The sequence below is a fragment of the Vulpes vulpes genome, chromosome 7 (genome assembly GCF_048418805.1).
Source record: "Vulpes vulpes isolate BD-2025 chromosome 7, VulVul3, whole genome shotgun sequence".
Classification (NCBI taxonomy): domain Eukaryota; kingdom Metazoa; phylum Chordata; class Mammalia; order Carnivora; family Canidae; genus Vulpes; species Vulpes vulpes.
The window spans coordinates 18,544,057-18,562,570 of NC_132786.1; the positions used below are offsets into that span (position 1 = coordinate 18,544,057).

The following is an 18,514-nucleotide window of genomic DNA, read 5'->3' on the forward strand; positions in this document are numbered from 1 at the left end:
TACCCAAACTGCATTCTCAGTGTGTTTCTCCAAAACAATGAGGTGCCAACCTTTATCCGAACTCTTGAATACCACCTTCGCCTGTGGCTGTCCTGTTGTGGGGACACCTTTCACAGCTGCATGCTTTCCCCGTTTCTCATTGTGTCCCCTGCCAAGTTTGGACCCCTAGAATACCTACCCTTGTCCTGTGCCCAGGCTTGCCGTGTCGGTGATTCATTCACATGGACATTCTGCTGTGGGCGTTGTCCTCTCAGGGCTCGCGATATTTACAGATATTTACATTCCTTCCCAAGCTTTGCTGTAGGCCAAATCCTTGCTCCTCACCTGGTCCCATCTGGTCTACCCAGACTCAAAAAAAAAAAAAAATCACAACCCACAGTGAAAATAAAGGAAGAGCAGGTGGAGATTTTTCCAAGCCCAGACCCTGAAGACAAGAACTGAGGAAGACGGACTCTACATTTACTGTTGTGAGGATGAAAAGAGATACTCAGGATGACGCATATTACACAACATCTCACAAGCTTTCCGTGCCTTAAGTATCTAGCCCGTTGTGTTCATTCCGTGCAAAACTGTGAGACTCAGGCACTCTTTCAGAGCCTTCTGGGACAATACGGGACAACATGTATAAACTATGGGATGATCACCAAAATGAACCCGATTAACCTCAAACAATGGACATAATTTTTTTATCTCCTTTTTTTTAAGGATTTATTTATTTATTCATGATAGATATAGAGAGAGAAAGAGAGAGACAGAGACACGGGAGGAGGGAGAAGCTGGCTCCATGCTGGGAGCCTGACGTGGGACTCGATCCCGGGATGCCAGGATCGTGCCCTGGGCCAACGGCAGTAGCCAAACCGCTGAGCCACCCAGGGATCCCCATCATCTGATTCCTAATCCCCATCTCCCCACAAAGGTGGTCAATGATTCATTATGTTATTATCTGTTTCTCACCCCAACATTTCTATCTACCTGAATCCATCCATTTGCTTATGACTGAAACCAGGCAGCCATATCTCTTTCTACATCTAACCCATGACCGTTCTAATTTAAAATATACTTTACATCCATCTTATTATTTTCTTCTCTATAGTCAGCACCCAGGTCACATTTGTATGTCCCACTGTCATCTCTCACTAGAACTAATATCTTTGCATTCTGGGTGGCCTTCCAACTTGTAACTCAAGTCTTTCAATTTTTTTAAAGACGACTTTTATCTCCTAGAGAGAGGATGAGAGAGAGTGCATGAGTCGGGGCAGGGAGGGGCAGAGGGAGAGGAAGAAGCAGATGCCCCACTGGGCAGGGATCCTGACGCAGGGCGGATCCCAGGACCCTGGGATCCTGACCTGAGCCAAAAGGCAAAGGCTCAACCGACTGAGCCCCCCACACACAACAGGTATCCCTAACTCTGTTCTTTTCTGAATCATTCCCAAACCCACAACAGGTAGCCTAATAGTGCAAAGCCCCAAACATCATTATGTTGTTACTTTGCTTATTAGTTCTCTTCAAAGTCTTCTCCTTGCACCTTGGATGAAATCAAAACCCTCTGAGCCAATAAAGCCTGGTGTGATCTAGTCCATGCTGACTTCTTTAGTCACATCTAATGCTGCTCTCCTATCTATTAATTATGTTCCACCTGCCCTGACCATTTTTCAATCTTTCTCAATTTTGGAGACTCCCATCAACATTTTTTTTTTACATTCTTCAACATCTCAATTGCTATTAAGATTTCCTATGTAGGAACTTAGCCTTACAATGTTCATCAGATATGTTACTTCTTTAACGAGGTCTTCCCTGAACCTCCAATTTAAGCTACTTCTCTCCATTATGATATTTTATGGTACATTGTCATTTTCTTTCATAGCACCTTTCCCACTTTTCCTGGAGCCACTTGTTTGTATGAATATTTCTAAAGTGACTGTCCTCTGGATAGGCCGTGAGCACGCTCCGTGGGTACAAGGGACTTTTGCTTTCTACTGTATGGCAATGGCTGGTACAGGGACTGGCACATCGTTGGCACTCAATATATCTGTCCAATGAGTGAGTGGAAATTCTGTATCTTATAGTTTATTTGTTCAATTATTCAATAAGCTATTATCTTGTGTAAAGCACGGTCTTCAGCTCATTGGGTAGAGCAGAGACAGAAAGATGCAAAAGTTCCTGCTCTGGTGATGCTTCTAGAGTGGGAAACCAGTAATTAGCAACGAATACAAAACATCACATCGCATTTTAGAAAGAGACGTGTAGCAAAGAAAAAATGGAGCAGGACAACGGAAATGAGGGGTGCCAGGGAGATGGGATTTACAGTTAGAATAAATGATCAATGTAGGCCTTCATGAACAGTTTACCTCTGGGAACAGACTTGAAGCAAGTGAAGGCTTTCTGAGAGAAATTCGAGACAAAGAATTTTCTAGGCGAGGGAACCGGCTAGAATGAGTCCAAGAGTGGGCACTTGTATGGGTTTCTGAGAAACAGTAAAGGAAGACACAGAGTGGTCAGGAAGGCAGACATAGAGGTTGTGATAAAAGAGACAAGGAAGGGCAGACAGGTCACGCAGGCCTTCTGACCACCATCCTCACTTTGGCTTTTACAGTGACTGAGCTGGGTGAGCCTTCAAATGGTATCAGAAGAGTTATAGGATCTTACTTTTGCTTTAAGTGGATCGAGATGGCTGCTCCGTGTAGAATCTTACAGCGGGGCATGGGGAAAGGCAGGAAAACCCCACAAAAGGCTTCTGAAGAATTCAGGCAAGAGAAGATGGTCTCTTGAATTGGGATCTAGCAGTGGAGATAATAGAAAACAGCTGGATTCTGGATCTATATTGAAGGTCAAGATAAAAGGTATTTTGCTGATGCACTGGATGGGGGTTTGAAAGACAGCAAGGAATTAAAGACACGTCTGAGGTCTGGAGGCTGAGTAACTGGGAAGACAGCCTTGCAGTCAAGTCATAGGGGTGAAGAAAACAGATGAGTGTGTTCGGGGGGAGTTGGTGAGATCATGTTTCTTTGCAGAAACTGGAGGAGAGGTTACATGAGTAGTTGGATATACAATTCAGTGGGAGAATGACAAATGTGGGATGTGTCCACCTACAAACAGCACAGAAGGCAGGGCAGGAGAGGATATCACTCCAGACCCGAACCCCACCCCGGAGTGACTGTAAACAGAAAGGACTAATTGCCATGCACCACACCTCGAGCAAAGCCTCATGCCCTTGTGTTCGGCTCGCACTCAGGGGGGCCTTACTCCTCAACTTACCAGGATGATGGGAAATATTTCAATCTGACACATATAATAAGCATGAGGCATAAGTAGGTAGCCATTTAGGACACATCTCTCATCGTCAGACTCTTCATTGTGAAACGAATAAATTAAATTTCTTCAATCAGGTAACATTTTTATTATCATGTACATTTTCTACCTGCTAAGAAAGAAAGCAATGTGCCAATATTTTGTGGTTTAAGTAAGTGTCTACAGGAATACCATACGCTGTGACGATGGCTAGAGTGCCTCACAGATCCTACTTTCATGCAGTGCACACGCCTCCCAGGCACAACTGTACAATCTACATTTGAGAAAATATAGCATTTGAATAACAAGAGACCACTACGATAAACCGAGCCCATAAGGCTTATTATAAACATCTTCTAAATATAAATTGCTCTTCGAATTCTATCCTGTAGGAGGAATAGAGTTTTTCATGCAAACCAAAGAACGTCATAAAGCCGGCTGACAGACACATAAAACCCTTATCATAGGAACTTAGGTTGTAGTGATCTCTAAATTATTACCCAGAAATACAGTCTGGATCCTAATAACTAATTCACTCCAGAAACATTCACCGTGAGCCTCATGTGGTTTCTGACATGCTCTGACATAGGCGCTGATGACACAGCGATGGGCAAAACACATCAGGCGTCTGCCCCCATCCACAGGGTTTGGTCTTCCTCGGGGGGTGGAAGAGACAATGACTGAATAAATCTGTAACATGTCACAAGGTGGTGAGCACCACAAAGAGCGGGCACGCAGGGCAGGGGACCCGGGGCGGGCTGGCTCTCGTGTAAGTCGTGCGCTCAGCGGTTTCCAACTCGATTGTACTGTATGAGACTCCTTGACCACCATCTACTATTCAAGCACACGTAACAGAACAAAGGCCCCGTGGAGTGAGGACAGGTGACCCAGCTTGGAAAGGGCAAGCGTGGAAACAGACACCAGGTCTTCTAAATTGCCCTCAGAGATCTTTTCTCACTAATGCAGTAGAGAGGGGCAGCATTCCTGTTCTGCAGACTAGGAGTAGGAGAGAGAAAAAAAAGAGGTCATTAGCCTTAGGGACAACTGCTGATGGCTGTCTAACGATCACAGTTTAGTAAGTGGGAGATATATATATAAAAGGTAAGAGTACAGTTGTTCCTTGAACAACATGTGTTTGCATTGCGTGGGTCCACTTCTTTATACAGTACAGCACCATACATGTCTTTACTCCCATGATTTTCTTTTTTTAAAGATTTAGTTAGTTATTTAAGAGAGAATGAGAAAGAGTGTGTACACAAGTTGGAGGGGCAGAGGGAGAGAATTCCAAGTAGACTCACTGCTGAGCATGAATCCCGATGCAGGGCTTCATCCAGAGACCATGAGATCATGACCTGAGCCAAAACCAAGAGTCAGGCACTTAACTGACAGCATCGCCCATGCACCCAATGACTGCACCACCCAGGCGCCCCGCTTCCTTATGATTTTAATAACATTTTCATCTCCCCTGCTCACTTCATTGTAAGATACATATTAGTCTACTGTTTATATCATCGGTAAGGTTCCAATCAACAGTGGGCTACTACTAACAGTCCAGTTTTGGCAGAATCAAAAATCATACATGGATTTTCACCTGTGCTGGGGGATGCTGTCGAGACCCCTAATCCCCACGTTGTGGGGAGGTCAGCTATATTCTAATGAATTTGTAGTTCTTCACGGAACTACACTTTCCAAATTAGTCGCTTCTACAAAAACCTGAAGCAGAGAATACAGTGTTCACTGAAACCACTGCTCCAGTAACTAAATTTGAGCTACTGTTGATGAAATTGAGTACTGTATCTTTCCTGTTATGAGAGTATCTCGTGCGCACGCATGCACACACACCATCCCTACAGAGCCTTGTGTGGGCTCTTTGTTTTCCACTCGATGCCAGAGAAGCTTCCCTGTTTTATCCACAAAGTTCACATTTCCAAAGCCAAACAACAGCACTGCACACATGGACTAGTGGTAAAAGGAGCGAGGTATGTCTCTGTCCAGTTAGACCAGAGGAGTGGCAAACATTGTTGCCGCCAAAACCAACGGAAAACCCAATTACAAATATGATGGTCACAAAAGACACTTCCCTACAAAACAAAAGTGGCACATCCTGTTGTCTTGTCAAAACTCTCTATGGCCCCAACCAATCGAGAGCTTCCAGCTTTCCTGCACATAAATTGCATCCCTTATGTTTGTCACCTCAGATACAAGACTATTCTTTTCTGCAGCTCAGGTTTTGATTTTTTGGTAACTTCTTCTAACACTTTCGAAGGTTTTGTTGTATTGATTTCTTCAAAGAATATCAACACCTTCTACCTAAGGATCTCCTACAAATGACTGTGTTGTCTTTACTTCAAATAATTAATAAACTTCCTTTGTACGTAAGAGTCATTAGGCACGCGCATGCGCACACACACACACACACACACACACACACAGAGTCATGAGGCACCATGACAACCCACTGGTTAGTTCTCAACATTTTGCAATTCAGATCACTAGTCAGCTTTCTTCCTGGTCTTCAGACCTGCTTCAATAAAACAGGTAAGTATAAAAACAACTTTCATCAGTGGAAAATCCCATAGGAGTTCAGTATTGTTGCACTCTAATGGATACATGGAAGCAAATGTGTCTTTCTAGAAACCAATGACTTTATGACTATAAAAGATACAGCACCTGTAAATTGAGGAGCTTATTCCTCAAAAACATAGCTGATAAAAAAAGTCAGTGCATACATCCAAAAAAGCCTTAAATAATAAGGGAGGAAAATAAGTAAAACATGTTAAAAAGATGGTCAAATGAGACAGGCATCCTGCCTCTCAGGATGGTTTCCTTATCTTTTATTGCATTTTATAAATGTCATAAAATAATGATGATTTTTTATTGGAGTTCAGTTTGCCAACATACAGCATAACACCCAGCGGCTCATCCCATCAAGTGGCCCCCTCAATGCTCATTACCCAGTCACCCCACACCCCCAGCCCACCTCCTTTTCTTCCACCCCTTGTTCGTTTTCCAGAGTGAGGAGTCTCTCACGTTCGGTCTCCCTTTCTGATATTTCCCACTCATTTGTTCTCCTTTCCCCTTTCTTCCTTTTCACTATTTTTATATGCCCCAAATGAATGAGACATTACAATGTTTGTCCTTCTCCGATTGACTTACTTCACACAGCGTAATACATCCAGAACCAAATGATGACTATTATAAAGGAGAAAAAACCACTTTTTTAAAATTAAGAGGTATCACACTGGGAGAATCCTTTCAATGACTGGGGAAAATATACGGTCACACAATACAATTTGCGGACAGCAGACACTTACAGTGCATGTTGTCAACTTTCTCCATCATTAACCACATAACAAAGCTCTTTTAAAAGTACAAGGGGAGGGATCCCTGGGTGGCGCAGCGGTTTGGCGCCTGCATTTGGCCCAGGGCGCGATCCTGGAGACCCGGGATCGAATCCCACATCGGGCTCCCGGTGCATGGAGCCTGCTTCTCCCTCTGCCTATGTCTCTGCCTCTCTCTCTCTCTCTGTATGACTATCATAAATAAATAATAAAAAACAAAAAACAAAAAAAATTTAAAAAAAATGCGTTTAAAAAAAAAATAAAAATAAAAAATAAAAGTACAAGGGGAGGCTACGGAAGGAGTTGCTACCACCTGTATTCCTGTTTGCAGTTTCTTCCTCATGTTTGTCAAGACAGAAAGAAGCATTTTTTTTCTTTTCTTTCTTTTAAGTCTTTAGTTTAAAAAAAAAAACAAAAGGGCAAACCGATAGGATTTTCAACTTTTGGTGACAGTCATGGAAATCTGGAGACTCATGAGTTCTAAGTCTAGGGGTTCTGAACTGAAATTAAGATTTCAAGGATTACAGTTAAAGTCTCAGAGCGAAAGACATGAGGCTGAGTATTTTTCAACGAAAGCCCAAAGAGAAAAACAGAGGCTGACGACAGAGAAGAGCTGTGACATAAACCACAGATGATGTCGGAATTGTGATTTCTGTTAAATCTTGCCATGTGTGCATGGATGTACGTACAGATACACACACATAGATCTCCGACAGTTCTTGTTCCTCAACGGTTATGCTCAAGGTTTGGTGGGGGGACCATCATTCTTTGTCTTGGCATATTTTGCTTACTTTTTGCTACAAAAAGACATAGAAAATTAAGTATAAAGATAATTTACAGATTTCAACTGTAAAAGAAAATATCAGGTTTTTAGTCCATAAAATCCAGACACCGACTGATAAAGCATCATCCTAGGAGGATCATCACTAGAAAAGTCCAATGGGACACACGGAAAAACGTCACGTTATCTACTTCCAAAGACAAAATTATTTTCACACTTTCTAGAGGTATTCTATATTTAATGTTGACGCCTGATGGAAAGGTCTGAAGTACTACAAGCGCTCAGACATTGTAGAAAAGGATGTGGTACTGCCACGTCTAGATCAATTCTATCTAAATAAGTGCTATTTTATGGTGTTAGTTATTACTGTATATAAAACTTGAAGACCAAGATTCTTTGGACATATTCTTACAGTTTCCCCAAATGTGTAAGATGGAAACAGGACTTTTTTGAGCATTCATTTTTTTCCCGCCTGATTCACTAGCACCTCTCAAAAATAAGCTCTAGGGAATCATGAAGTCCATTCGATAATTTCCTACTAAACACCCTAAATAACATAGAAGACCGCCATGTTGATATAGATCTACTCAGATTGTCAAGGAATTATTTAACTTACATTATGAGCAGCTACATTTACCAGTGCTTCCAGTCTGGGACCTCATTTCTAACTGTGTGAGTTGGTTCTCCTGTTTCCATAATAACCAATTTAACAATCAGCTTGGCAGTCAACTGCTTTAGAGTTAGTTTCATTAATGTTAGCTCTCTTCTCCTTAATACATGAATCGACTGATACTGTGGGACTACTTATTTTTCTAATATAGTCGTAAAAGGGCTCTGAATTCAAGGTAACAAACCTTCTGGAAGAATTAGCTCAGGCTCTTTTGTTTAAACTCAACCTTTTCCTTGTAGAACTTCAATGTATATGTTAGAATTTTCTTCCAATACTTTAGGACTCATTTAACCTTCTAGTCCGAATACGACGATTTCCTTTCGTTGCTGCAGGGGACCTGAAATGCAACAAAGTTATGAGCTAGAAGTTTTTCAGTTTTTCAAATGTCAGTAAAAACAAAAAAAAAAAAAGGAAGAAAGAAAGAAAGAAACAATTAAGAAATTCCAGGAATTAAATTGGAATACAAAGTGGTCTTCATTTCCCAGGACTCCCTCTATCGTTAATCCTCACGAGAATGAACACAGAAAGGAAGCTACTCCCTTACTGTATAATGAAAATCGTGATATTTGGAATGCTTTTTCCAAATCAAAAAGCTCTCAAAACTAGTTCTTTCTCTCTCCTCTTTCCTGGTTTTGAGTAAAAGACCCTTCTTAGTAGATGATCTGGTACCTAACGAGCACTGCTGGTTGGCTGCACACACACGTACAACAACATGAACCCAACAAGTAGAACCAAACGTCACTCTCCTTACACGGCGTTTGTCGTTTCTAATGGCTGAGTAATATTCCATTGTATCATAGACCACAGCTTCTTTTGTTGTTGTTGTTGTTTTCTCAAATTTAAAGAGGTATGGGGGGGGAGTCAGGGAAGGAAGAGGTGTGGACTTGAAGGTTTTTGATTTTTTAATGCAAAGTAATTTATTTTGTGTTTGATACCAGGTGAGACGATAAAGGTGATGGTGTTCATGCCCATACGCCGGCTCCAGGTGAAGTGCTCTAGGCTTCGGGCTCACTCTGCTACCTGAGAAGGTCTGTCTCAGCTTCAGCTCTACACAATGCTTGTGACTCAGTGCCTTGCGGGTTTGGGCAGTATGTAAACTTTCACAGACTTGCTGAAGGGGATGGTGCCCTCGATGCTGGTTTCCACCTGGGGTGACACTTTGCCACCTTCAATCCAGGGGGATTTTGGAATGCGGGAATTGGAGTTGTGGGCCAGTAGCAGCCTCACTTCCACCTGGCATGGTTCTGTCCAGGCAGTATGGGAGAGGTACACCTGAGTGATAAGCCGGTGGCGCCCTGGGCCAGGATTCCGCAAGTCTGCCAGCTTAGGATGAATCCTCTGAGCCTGGCCATCTGGATAGAAGACCTGGACCTTCACAGCACTCTCAGGGGCCTGCACATGTTCCAGGGTCGCATTGACATCCAGGGCCACAACCAATCCAGATGTAAAAGGCAAAGGGTTGTCTGACTCGCCTGCTGGCTCAATGATGATGGCTGAAGTGTGTGGATCTGCTCTGGAAGGGGGAGGTGCAAGAAGGTACTCTGCCTCAGCATGGTCTGTAGAATTTTGACCCCTTCCACAGGTTTGGATGTCATGAGTCGGGGCATAAGGTCAACACGTTTCTCCACAAAGCTGTCCTGTAAGTGGGGACAAATCAGCAATAAAACACCTCTGAAAAAAGTCCACTTCCTGTAAAAAGTTTTCACACATCGCAAATAAGGGGTCAACTCCTCAAGTAGTCCGTGCTGTTACTATAAGTTGCAAGGCTTTGGCCTGCAGCCTCAGGTGATGTATAATCACCACCTGTTTCTTCTCCACACCACTGTACATCAACTCCATTTTGTAGGTCTCTTCCATGATCTGTTTTGCTGCTGCGGAGGCCAAGTCACTCTGCTTCAAATATAAAGGGGCAGCCACATTCCACAGCTTTCCTTGCAAGGCCTCGATGAGCAGAAGCTGATACCGAAGATAGGTAGCCGAGAAGTCAGCAACTCCTGCTAGTTCAGACTGAAGTTCTCCAAGTCTTTGCAGATCCCGGATGGTGAACTCCAGCAGCTTCTGGGTTCCCTGAGGGTCCCGGTGCTCTGAAGACTGTACACCCTTTCAGGGCTCTGCTGCAGGAACTGATGGGACGGGTCCTCATGGGGCGCAATACCGGGAGAAACGGCCGATGACACTAGTTTTCTACCTGGTAACCTTAAGGCAGGAACAAGATGAGAAAGACTGTCGTGGAGGGAGGAATAATGCCTGAAGGTATCATCTGAGAACACCGCCGGCATTGTTGGACAGATTGTAGCAGCATTAAAAATACAAACCAAAACTGCAATGTAAGCTGGGTCATCCATGTCTGGTTCAGCTGTGTCAAAAAATGGATGGGTGCTCAGGAGCTCTGGCACCAAGGAAAGCACCAGGGTTGCATGCAGACTTCCCAGAAACTTCAAGCACTTCCATATAGAGTCCCTATCAGTAGGGTACTTGGTTAAATTTTTCAGCAGCTCCGCCAGTGCAAGATGAATCCCTTCTTTAGTCGAAACATTAGTACAGCATAAAAGTTCGTGAAGAGCCAGCCTCTCGAATATCTCCGGACGAATCCTCTAACACAGCCAGGACACGGTCAAGCTGATCCTCTCGGAGAGTGATATTATTAGAAATTTTTCTCAGGCCGTGTATGGACTGCAGACGTACTTCCTCAATTTCATCATTAAACATGTCAACCGGGAAATCAGGGCGGCACTTCTCCGCAAAAGAAGGTGAAGATTGGGCCAGCATGCAGAGAGCCTCCACGGCAGCAATGCGGACCTCATACATCTCATCTTCCAATCCATGAAAAAAGGCTCCACAAGCTCCTGACTCAATCAAGTTCACAGCTCCTGTATCTATTTCTTCTTTGGGAGCATCACCTACCCACTTTCTGCCACTGGAAAACTCTCCTGACCTGTAAAGTTCCTTGGCACGTTCATGTGCAGTGCATTTTCTCCTGAGATCTGACATGAGCTTCTTGTCGAGCGTCTGCTCCAAGAAATGAGAACTGACTTGTTCCATTGAGCCCAATAGCTTTGCAGCCTGTACTCGAACCACCCAGGAGCCATCACGGACCATGGGACAAATTTTTCCAAATGCTCATCAACTAAGCGAATTTCTTCATTACAAGAAGTAATGGGGACAATGCTTTCAGGATAGAGCTGACTGACAACCCAGATAAGTTGGACTGCAGCACTGCGCACTTGTCCATAGTCATCAGACGACAATTTACAGGCCTGCTTATAAATTGCTTGGTGTAATTTCACTCCTCTTTCATGAAGCTGCAATATGGCTTTTATAGCCACTGTTCTGACACGTGGGTCTTGGTCACTGAAGTAATCCCCTATAATCTTCTGGACATCTCTGACAGCTAGGCCTTCTCCATCTTTTGTCACACTTGTCTCCAAAGAGCCAAGATTGCCAAGTCATTGCAGGCACTTATTTCTTACACCATGAGACGTATCTGTGAGGTGCTTGCAGGCTACATCAACTAATCCCATCTGGATAGCTTGATTCTCTGGGAGTTTGGTGCCAATTGCAAGCAAGGTGTCCAACAGTTGAGCAAGGACTTGATGAGACTTTTCATTCTGCAGGATGTTAATGGCATCATCCATAATGCAGTCTGGTGAAAATCCTGCAGTCTTTGATAATAAACCCAACAATGATGCAATTTTCAGTCTCACAGATGGATCATTCTCCTTGTAATAATGTTCCAAGAGAATCCTGACTACTCCTTCCACACTTTCTGCTTCAACAGGCTTTCTGGAAAACTGGAGTAGATACTGCAAAGCATCCATTGGGGAGGGAGCTTTACACAGATCTACGAGGAGTGCTGCAGATCTCCTTGGTTTTGTCAATCACAGTTTCTTGGTTGCAATTTCCTCCTGTTGTTGCTGGACCACCTCAGTGAAGTCCTCGTACACTCATTTCTTTAGGTGAGCCGCCATGACTGCCCGCCACACCACAGCTTCTTGATCCATCATCTTTCGATGGACACCGAGGCTCCTTCCAGTTTGCCTACTGTGGACATTGCTGCTATAAACATTGGGGTGCAGCTGTCCCGGGCATTATGCTGAGTGAAAACAGTCAATCGGAGAAGGACTGACATTATGTGGTCTCATTCATTTGGGAACTATAAAAATTAGTGAAAGGGAATAAAGGCAAAGCAGAGAAAATGAGTGAAAGTATCAGTGAGGGTGACAAAACAGGAGACACCTAATTCTGGGAAATAAACAAGGGGTAGTGGAAGGGGAAGTGGGTGGGGGGGTGGGGTGACTGGGTGATGGGCAATGAAGGAGGCACTTGGCGGGATGAGCACTGGGTGTTGTGGGATATGTGGACAAACTGAATTCCAATAAAAAATTAAAAATTCAAAACAAAGAAAAGGGCTTATTTAAAATAAGCAAACATTTAACTGATGTATTCAGTAGGTCCAATAAATGGAAATATATGACACTAAAAAAAAAAAAAAAAACAACACCGGAGAAATCTTCAGGGTTCTAAGGAATGTAATTGTTTTTCAAAGGTATCCGAATGATATAATCAGGAACACCACAAGTACAGAAGGAAAAGCTGCCGGAGGCATCGATATGAACAATTTCACTAATACATTAAATGCCATAGATCGTTATGAGAAAGATTTAAATGCATCAGTAAATAAGAATTTTTAAGCCATGGACTCAGTTATTTTTTTAACATAAGGAAATATGCAATAATGTATTTGAAATGTGAAAAAGTACCTGTTCCCACGGCCACCCTGGAGGAAGAGCACGCCAAGGGGCATGCTATCGGGATCCCCCACATGATGGAGCAGCCACCTGACTCAGTGGAACAACCGACTTCGGCCACTGAGCAACATCCTTAACGAAATCAAGAGCCCGCCAGAACTACAACAAGGGGGCGAGCTGAAGCTTATGGGCCTGAGCAGTTCGAGCCGGGCATGGCAGTTGGTGCTGAGTGCTTGGCCCGAGCCGAGATGCCAGCTGCTGAGGCCAAGACAATTTACATGGCAGTCACACCTCTGATTCACTGTCCCGACCTGGAGGAGCCACCTGCACACTTGGCCACCCTGCAAGAAGAGCTACCCCGGGCACCCACTATCAATGCCCCTGGCATGCCTTGCCAAAGGAGTCACCTGCCTCAGTGCAGCAACCAGCTTCGGCCCCTGAACAACATCATGAACCATGTCAGCACCCACCCCAGCTCCGAAGGTGGGGCTTAATGAAGCGTCTGGGCTTGAGGTGATCGAGCTGGGCAGGGCTGTCGGTCCTGAGTGCTTGGCCAGAGTGCAGATGCCAGCTGAGGAGTCGAAGCCAATGCACGAGGTGGTCACACCTCTGATTCACTCTCCCCACAAGGAGGACCCACCTGCAATCTTGGCCACCCTCGCGGTAGATGATGTCCCGGCGCATGCTATCAGGGTCCGCCACATGCCAGTGCGGCCACCCAGATCAGTGGAGCAACTAGTGTCCGCCCCTGTGCAATATCCTGAACCACCTCAACAACCGGCCCCAGCTCCTACCTCGCAGCCTTTTAAGCTTCAGGGCCAGAGGTGATCGAGCTGGTCACGGCTCGAGCCGAGAAGCCAGGCTGCTGAGACCAAACCAATGCACGTGGTGGTAACACCTCTGACTCACTGTGCCGACATGCAAGAGCTACCTGTACCCGTGGCCACCCTGGAGGAAGAGCACGCCCAGGTGCATGCTTTCGGGTTCCCGCACATGCCGGACCTGCCACCTACCTCAGTGGAGCGAACGACTTTGGCCACTGAGCCACATCCTGAACCCAATCAAGAGCCTGCCACAGAGACTACAGTGAGGCCAGCTGAAGCTTCTGGAGATGGAATACGTCGAAACTCGTTCTATGAGGCCACCATCACCTTATGTCCAAAAGCAGAAGAAGACCCCACCGCACCAAAAAGGAGAGTTATAAACCGATGTCCCCAATGAACACGGATGCAAAAGTTCTCAACAAGAAACGAGCCAATAGGGATCCCTGGGTGGCGCAGCGGTTTGGCGCCTGCCTTTGGCCCAGGGCGCGATCCTGGAGACCCGGGATCGAATCCCACGTCGGACACCCAGTGCATGGAGCCTGCTTCTCCCTCTGCCTGTGTCTCTGCCTCTCTCTCTCTCTCTCTCTCTCTGTGTGTGACTATCATAAATAAATTTAAAAAAATTAAAAAAAAAAGATACGAGCCAATAGGATCCAACAGTACATTGAGAAGTTACTCACGGTGACCAGGTGGCATTTATCCCTGGGACGCAAGGCTGGGTCTACACTCGTCAAACACTCCATGTGACTGATCAGATCTGCAAGAGAAATAACGAGAACCAGGTGATCCTCTCAATAGATCCAGAGAAAGCATTTGAAAAAATACGGCATCCATTCCTGATCCAAACGCTTCAGAGTATAGGGATAGAGGGAACGTTCCTCAGCATCTTCAAAGCCGTCTATGAAAAGCCCACAGAAAATTATCATTCCCAAGGGGGAAACACTGGGAGCCTTTCCCCAAAGAAGATGAGGAAGGAGACATGGATGTCCACTCTCACCACTGCTATTCAACATAACACTAGACATCCGTAGCCTCAGCAATCAGGCAACAAAAAGAACTAAAAGGCATTCAAATCGGCCTAGAACAAGTCAAACTCTCCCTCTTCGCAGATGACATGATACCGTACACCTAGAAAACCCAAAAGACTCCACCCCAAGACTGCTAGAACTCATACAGCAAATTCGGCAGTGTGGCAGAGTACAAAATCAATGCCCAGAAGTCAGTGGCCTTTCTAGACGCTAACGATGAGACTGAAGAAAGAGAAATCAAGGAGTCGACCCCATTTACGATGGCACCCAAAAGCATGAGCTACCTAGGAATAAACCTAACGAAAGAGGTAAAGGATCTCAACCCGAAAAACGACAGAACACGTCTGAAAGAGACTGAGGAAGACAAAGAGATGGCTAACTATTCCATGCTCATGGATCCGGAGAATGAATATTGGGAAAACGTCAATGTGGGCAATTTACACAATTAACGCAATCACGATCAAAAATACCACGGACTCTCTTCAGAGAGCTGGAACAGATCATCTGAAGATTTGTGTGGAATCAGAAAGGACCCCGAATGGCCACGGGAATAGTAGCCAAGAAAACCACAGCGGGGGGCAGCACAATGCCGGATTTCGGGTTGTGCTGCAAAGCTGTGCTCACCAAGACAGTGTGGTACAGGCACAAAAACAGACACAGCCACCAATGGAACAGAAGAGGAATCCAGAAGTGGACCCTCAACTCGTCTGGTCAAGACCATATATTCGACCAAGCCTGAGAGACCATCCACTGGAAAAAAGACAAGTCTCCTCCATAAATGCCACTGGAAACGCTGGACAGCCACATGCAGAGGAGGGAAACTGGACCACTGTCTCACACCAGACACAAAGATAAACTCAAAATGGATGAAAGATCTAAATGTGAGAGGAAATTCCATCAAAACCCTGGGGGAGAACACAGGCAACGCCCATCCAAAAGTTGGCCACAGCAACTTCTTGCAAGATACACCCATAAAGGCCAGAAAACAAAAGGAAAGATGAACTACTGGGACTTCACCAGGATGAGAAGCTTCCGCACAGCCAAAGAGACACTCAACAAAACCAACAGACCATCTCCAGAATGGGAGAAGCTTTGTGCAATTGACCCTTCAGATAAAGGGCCAGCATCCAAGATCTTGAAAGAACCTATTCAACTCCACAGCAGAGAAACCAACCATCCAATCCGGAAATGGGCAAAAGACACCAATGGAAACGGCACAGAGCAAGACACAAACGTGGCCGACAAGCCCATGAGAAAGTGCCCACATCACTGTATTTCCATCAGGCAAATACAGATCAAAGCCACAACGAGATCCCACCTCACAGCGGTGAGAATGGGCAGCACTGGCCAGACAGGAAACACCAAACGTTGGACAGGATGCGCAGAAAGGGGAACGCTTCAAAATTCAACAGTGTCAGAGGTAGCCATACTCACCTGATAGGGACCAAGGCGGGGGGCGGGCTCCCGGCCAGGCTGGGGCGCTCAGGAGACACCTGAGAGCAGGGAGGAAGAGCCAGGGCCTTGGGGGGGCTCCCGGGGCCCAGCAGCCCAGGCCCTCAAGCCGCCGCCCCAAGGCTGTGCCCTGACGGTGGACGGTGCCTGCACCCTAAGCCCTCTGAGCGCGCGCGCATGGGTTCCGTGGCACCGGAGGAGGCCCCACCGCCACCCCCTCCGCCAACAGGTCCCGCCCCGCCTCCCCCCCTCCCCCCCCCCCCCCCCCCCCCGGCGCAGCCCTCTGCCCCGCACCCTGGCGTACCTTGCCATGGGGGCGCCTCCGTGCAGCCCCCAAGGCCCGCTGTCCCCCGCGAGGTCCCTCCCAGGCACCCGCCGCGCCACACGCGAGGGCCAGATGCTTCTCGCACAGCCACCCCGGGGCCCCTCACACCTCCCGGGGCCCATGCCAACCTGCGCGCCATGGCCGAGGCCTGCAGAGCCGCTGCCGGGAGCCCGCAGCGCCGGGAACCACTGGCCTGGAGCGGCGGCAGGGCAGCGCAACCTCCTGCCACGGGGACGGCTGGGTGGGGTCCATCTGGTCCAGTTGGGTCGCCACGCCCTGGCCCCCCTCAGGCCATGCTCCGGGTCAGGTGCTGGGGCAAGCTCCGGCCACGCCCCGGCCACGCCCTGGCCAAGCCCCCGGCCAAGCCCCCCCACACAGCAGCCGGCCCTCCCTGGAGCCTAGAGGGGACCAGAGACCGCCTCTGCCTCCCCCGGCTAGTCTGGTCGGGGCACCGGGGTCCGAGGCCTTGCGCCCCCGGCTCAGTCCCGAGGGACTCCTGCTCAGGGAGGCACGAAGCCTCTCTCTGGCTCTGTGTCTCCCTCCCTGTCCCTCTGACCTGGTCTCTGTCTCTCCCTCCCGGTCTGGGGTCTGGCCCTGTCTCTCTCCCACTCCCCTCCACCCCTGTCTGTCTCTCTCTCTCCCTCCCAGTCTTTCTTCTCTCACTCCCTATCTTGGCCTGTCCCTGTCTCTGTGTCTACCTCCTTGTCTCTCGGTCTCTCACTTGTCTCCCTCCCTGTCTCATTCTCTCCATCCCATCTCTGTCTCAGTCTCTCCTCCCTCCCTGTCTCTGACTCTCCCTCCCTGTCTCAGTCTCCCCTCCTGTCTCTGGGTCTCCCTCCCTGCACCGTGGTCTCTCCCCTCTGTCCCATCTCTCCCTTCCTGTCTCTTGGTCTGTCTGTCCCTCCCTCCCTGTCTCTGGATCCCTCCATCCCTGTCCTGTGTCTCTGCCCCTGTCTCGATCTCTCACCCCCCTCTTCTCAGTCGCTCCTCCCTGTCTCCATCTCTCTCTCCCTCCCTGTCTCCCCGCCCATCTCTATCTATCTCTCCCTCCCTGTCTGGGGGCTCCCTCCCTGTCTCTGTCCATCCCTCCACTTCTGTCTACCCTTCCCTGCCTCGGTCTGTCCCTCCCTGTCTGTGTGTCTCCATCCCTGTCTCTGTCTATCCCTCCCTGGCTCTCTCACCCTGGCTCTCGGTCTCTCCCTCACTGTGTCTCGGTCTCCCTCCCTGGCTCTGGCTCTCATTCCCTGTCTCACGGTCTCTCCCTCCCTGTCTCTGGGTCTGTCCCTCCCTGTCTCTCTGTCTCTCCCTCCCTGTCTCTGTGTCTCCCTCCCTCTCTATCTCTCCCACACTGTCTAGATCTCACCCTCCTTGTCTCTGTGTCTTCCTCTCTGTGTCTTGGTCTCTCCCTTCCTGTCTCTCGGCGCCTCCCTACCTGTTTCCCTGCCTCTCCCTCCCTGTCTTTCAGTCTCTCCCTCACCGTCTCTGTCTCTCCGTCCCTGTCTCTCTGACTCTCCTTCCCTGTGTCTGTGTCTGTCTCTCCACGCCGCCCCATCTCGGTCTCTCCTCCCCGTCTGGCTCTGTCCCTCCCTCTCTCTGACTCTTGCTCCCTGTCTCGCCACCTCTCCCTCCCTGTGTGTGTCTCTGTCTCTCTCCCCGTCTCTATCTCTCCGCCAGTCTCTCTGTGTCTCCCTCCGTGCCTCTCGCTCCCTGTCTCTCGGTCTCTCCCTCCCTGTCTCATTCTCTCTCCATCCTGTCTCTGTGTCCCTCACTGTGTCACGGTCTCCCTCCCCGTCTCTGGGTCTCTCTGTCTCTCTCTATCTTCCTCACTGTCTCTCAGTGTGTCCCTCCCTGGCTCATGGATTCTACTTCTGTGTCTGTCCCTCCCTCCCTCCCTCCTTCAGTCTCCCCGCCTTGTCTCGGTCTCTCCCATGCTGTCTCTCTGTCTCTCACTCGCTGTGTCTCCCCCATCCCTATCTCTCCCTCCCTGTCTGTGTCCCCGTCCCAGAAAATCCTCTCAAGAGATGCACAGGAAGCATTTGACAAAATACGGCATCCTT

General features: G+C 47.5%; 1 protein-coding gene and 1 pseudogene across 9 annotated transcripts in view; both read right to left on the minus strand.

Moving 5' to 3' along the window:
- The window catches only part of LOC140599793 (adenylate cyclase type 1-like), a 531,081-nt gene that overhangs the window by 487,132 nt on the left and 25,435 nt on the right, over positions 1-18,514 (minus strand). For 4 of the 9 annotated variants that reach the window (XR_012002779.1, XR_012002783.1, XM_072765019.1 and 1 more), the window contains exon 3: positions 14,333-14,409. Coding sequence is in view for 5 of the 9 variants with exons in the window: in XM_072765019.1 (XP_072621120.1) it covers positions 14,333-14,409 (77 nt within the window). In the remaining 4 variants the exon portion in view is untranslated. Of the gene's footprint in view, positions 1-3,373; positions 4,285-4,350; positions 4,641-14,332; positions 14,410-16,114; positions 16,174-16,585; positions 16,667-18,514 lie in introns of those variants that run through there. The other 5 variants (XM_072765016.1, XM_072765018.1, XM_072765017.1 and 2 more) reach the window with 3 other exon arrangements.
- On the minus strand, positions 8,972-12,238 carry LOC140599780 (integrator complex subunit 4 pseudogene; annotated as a pseudogene).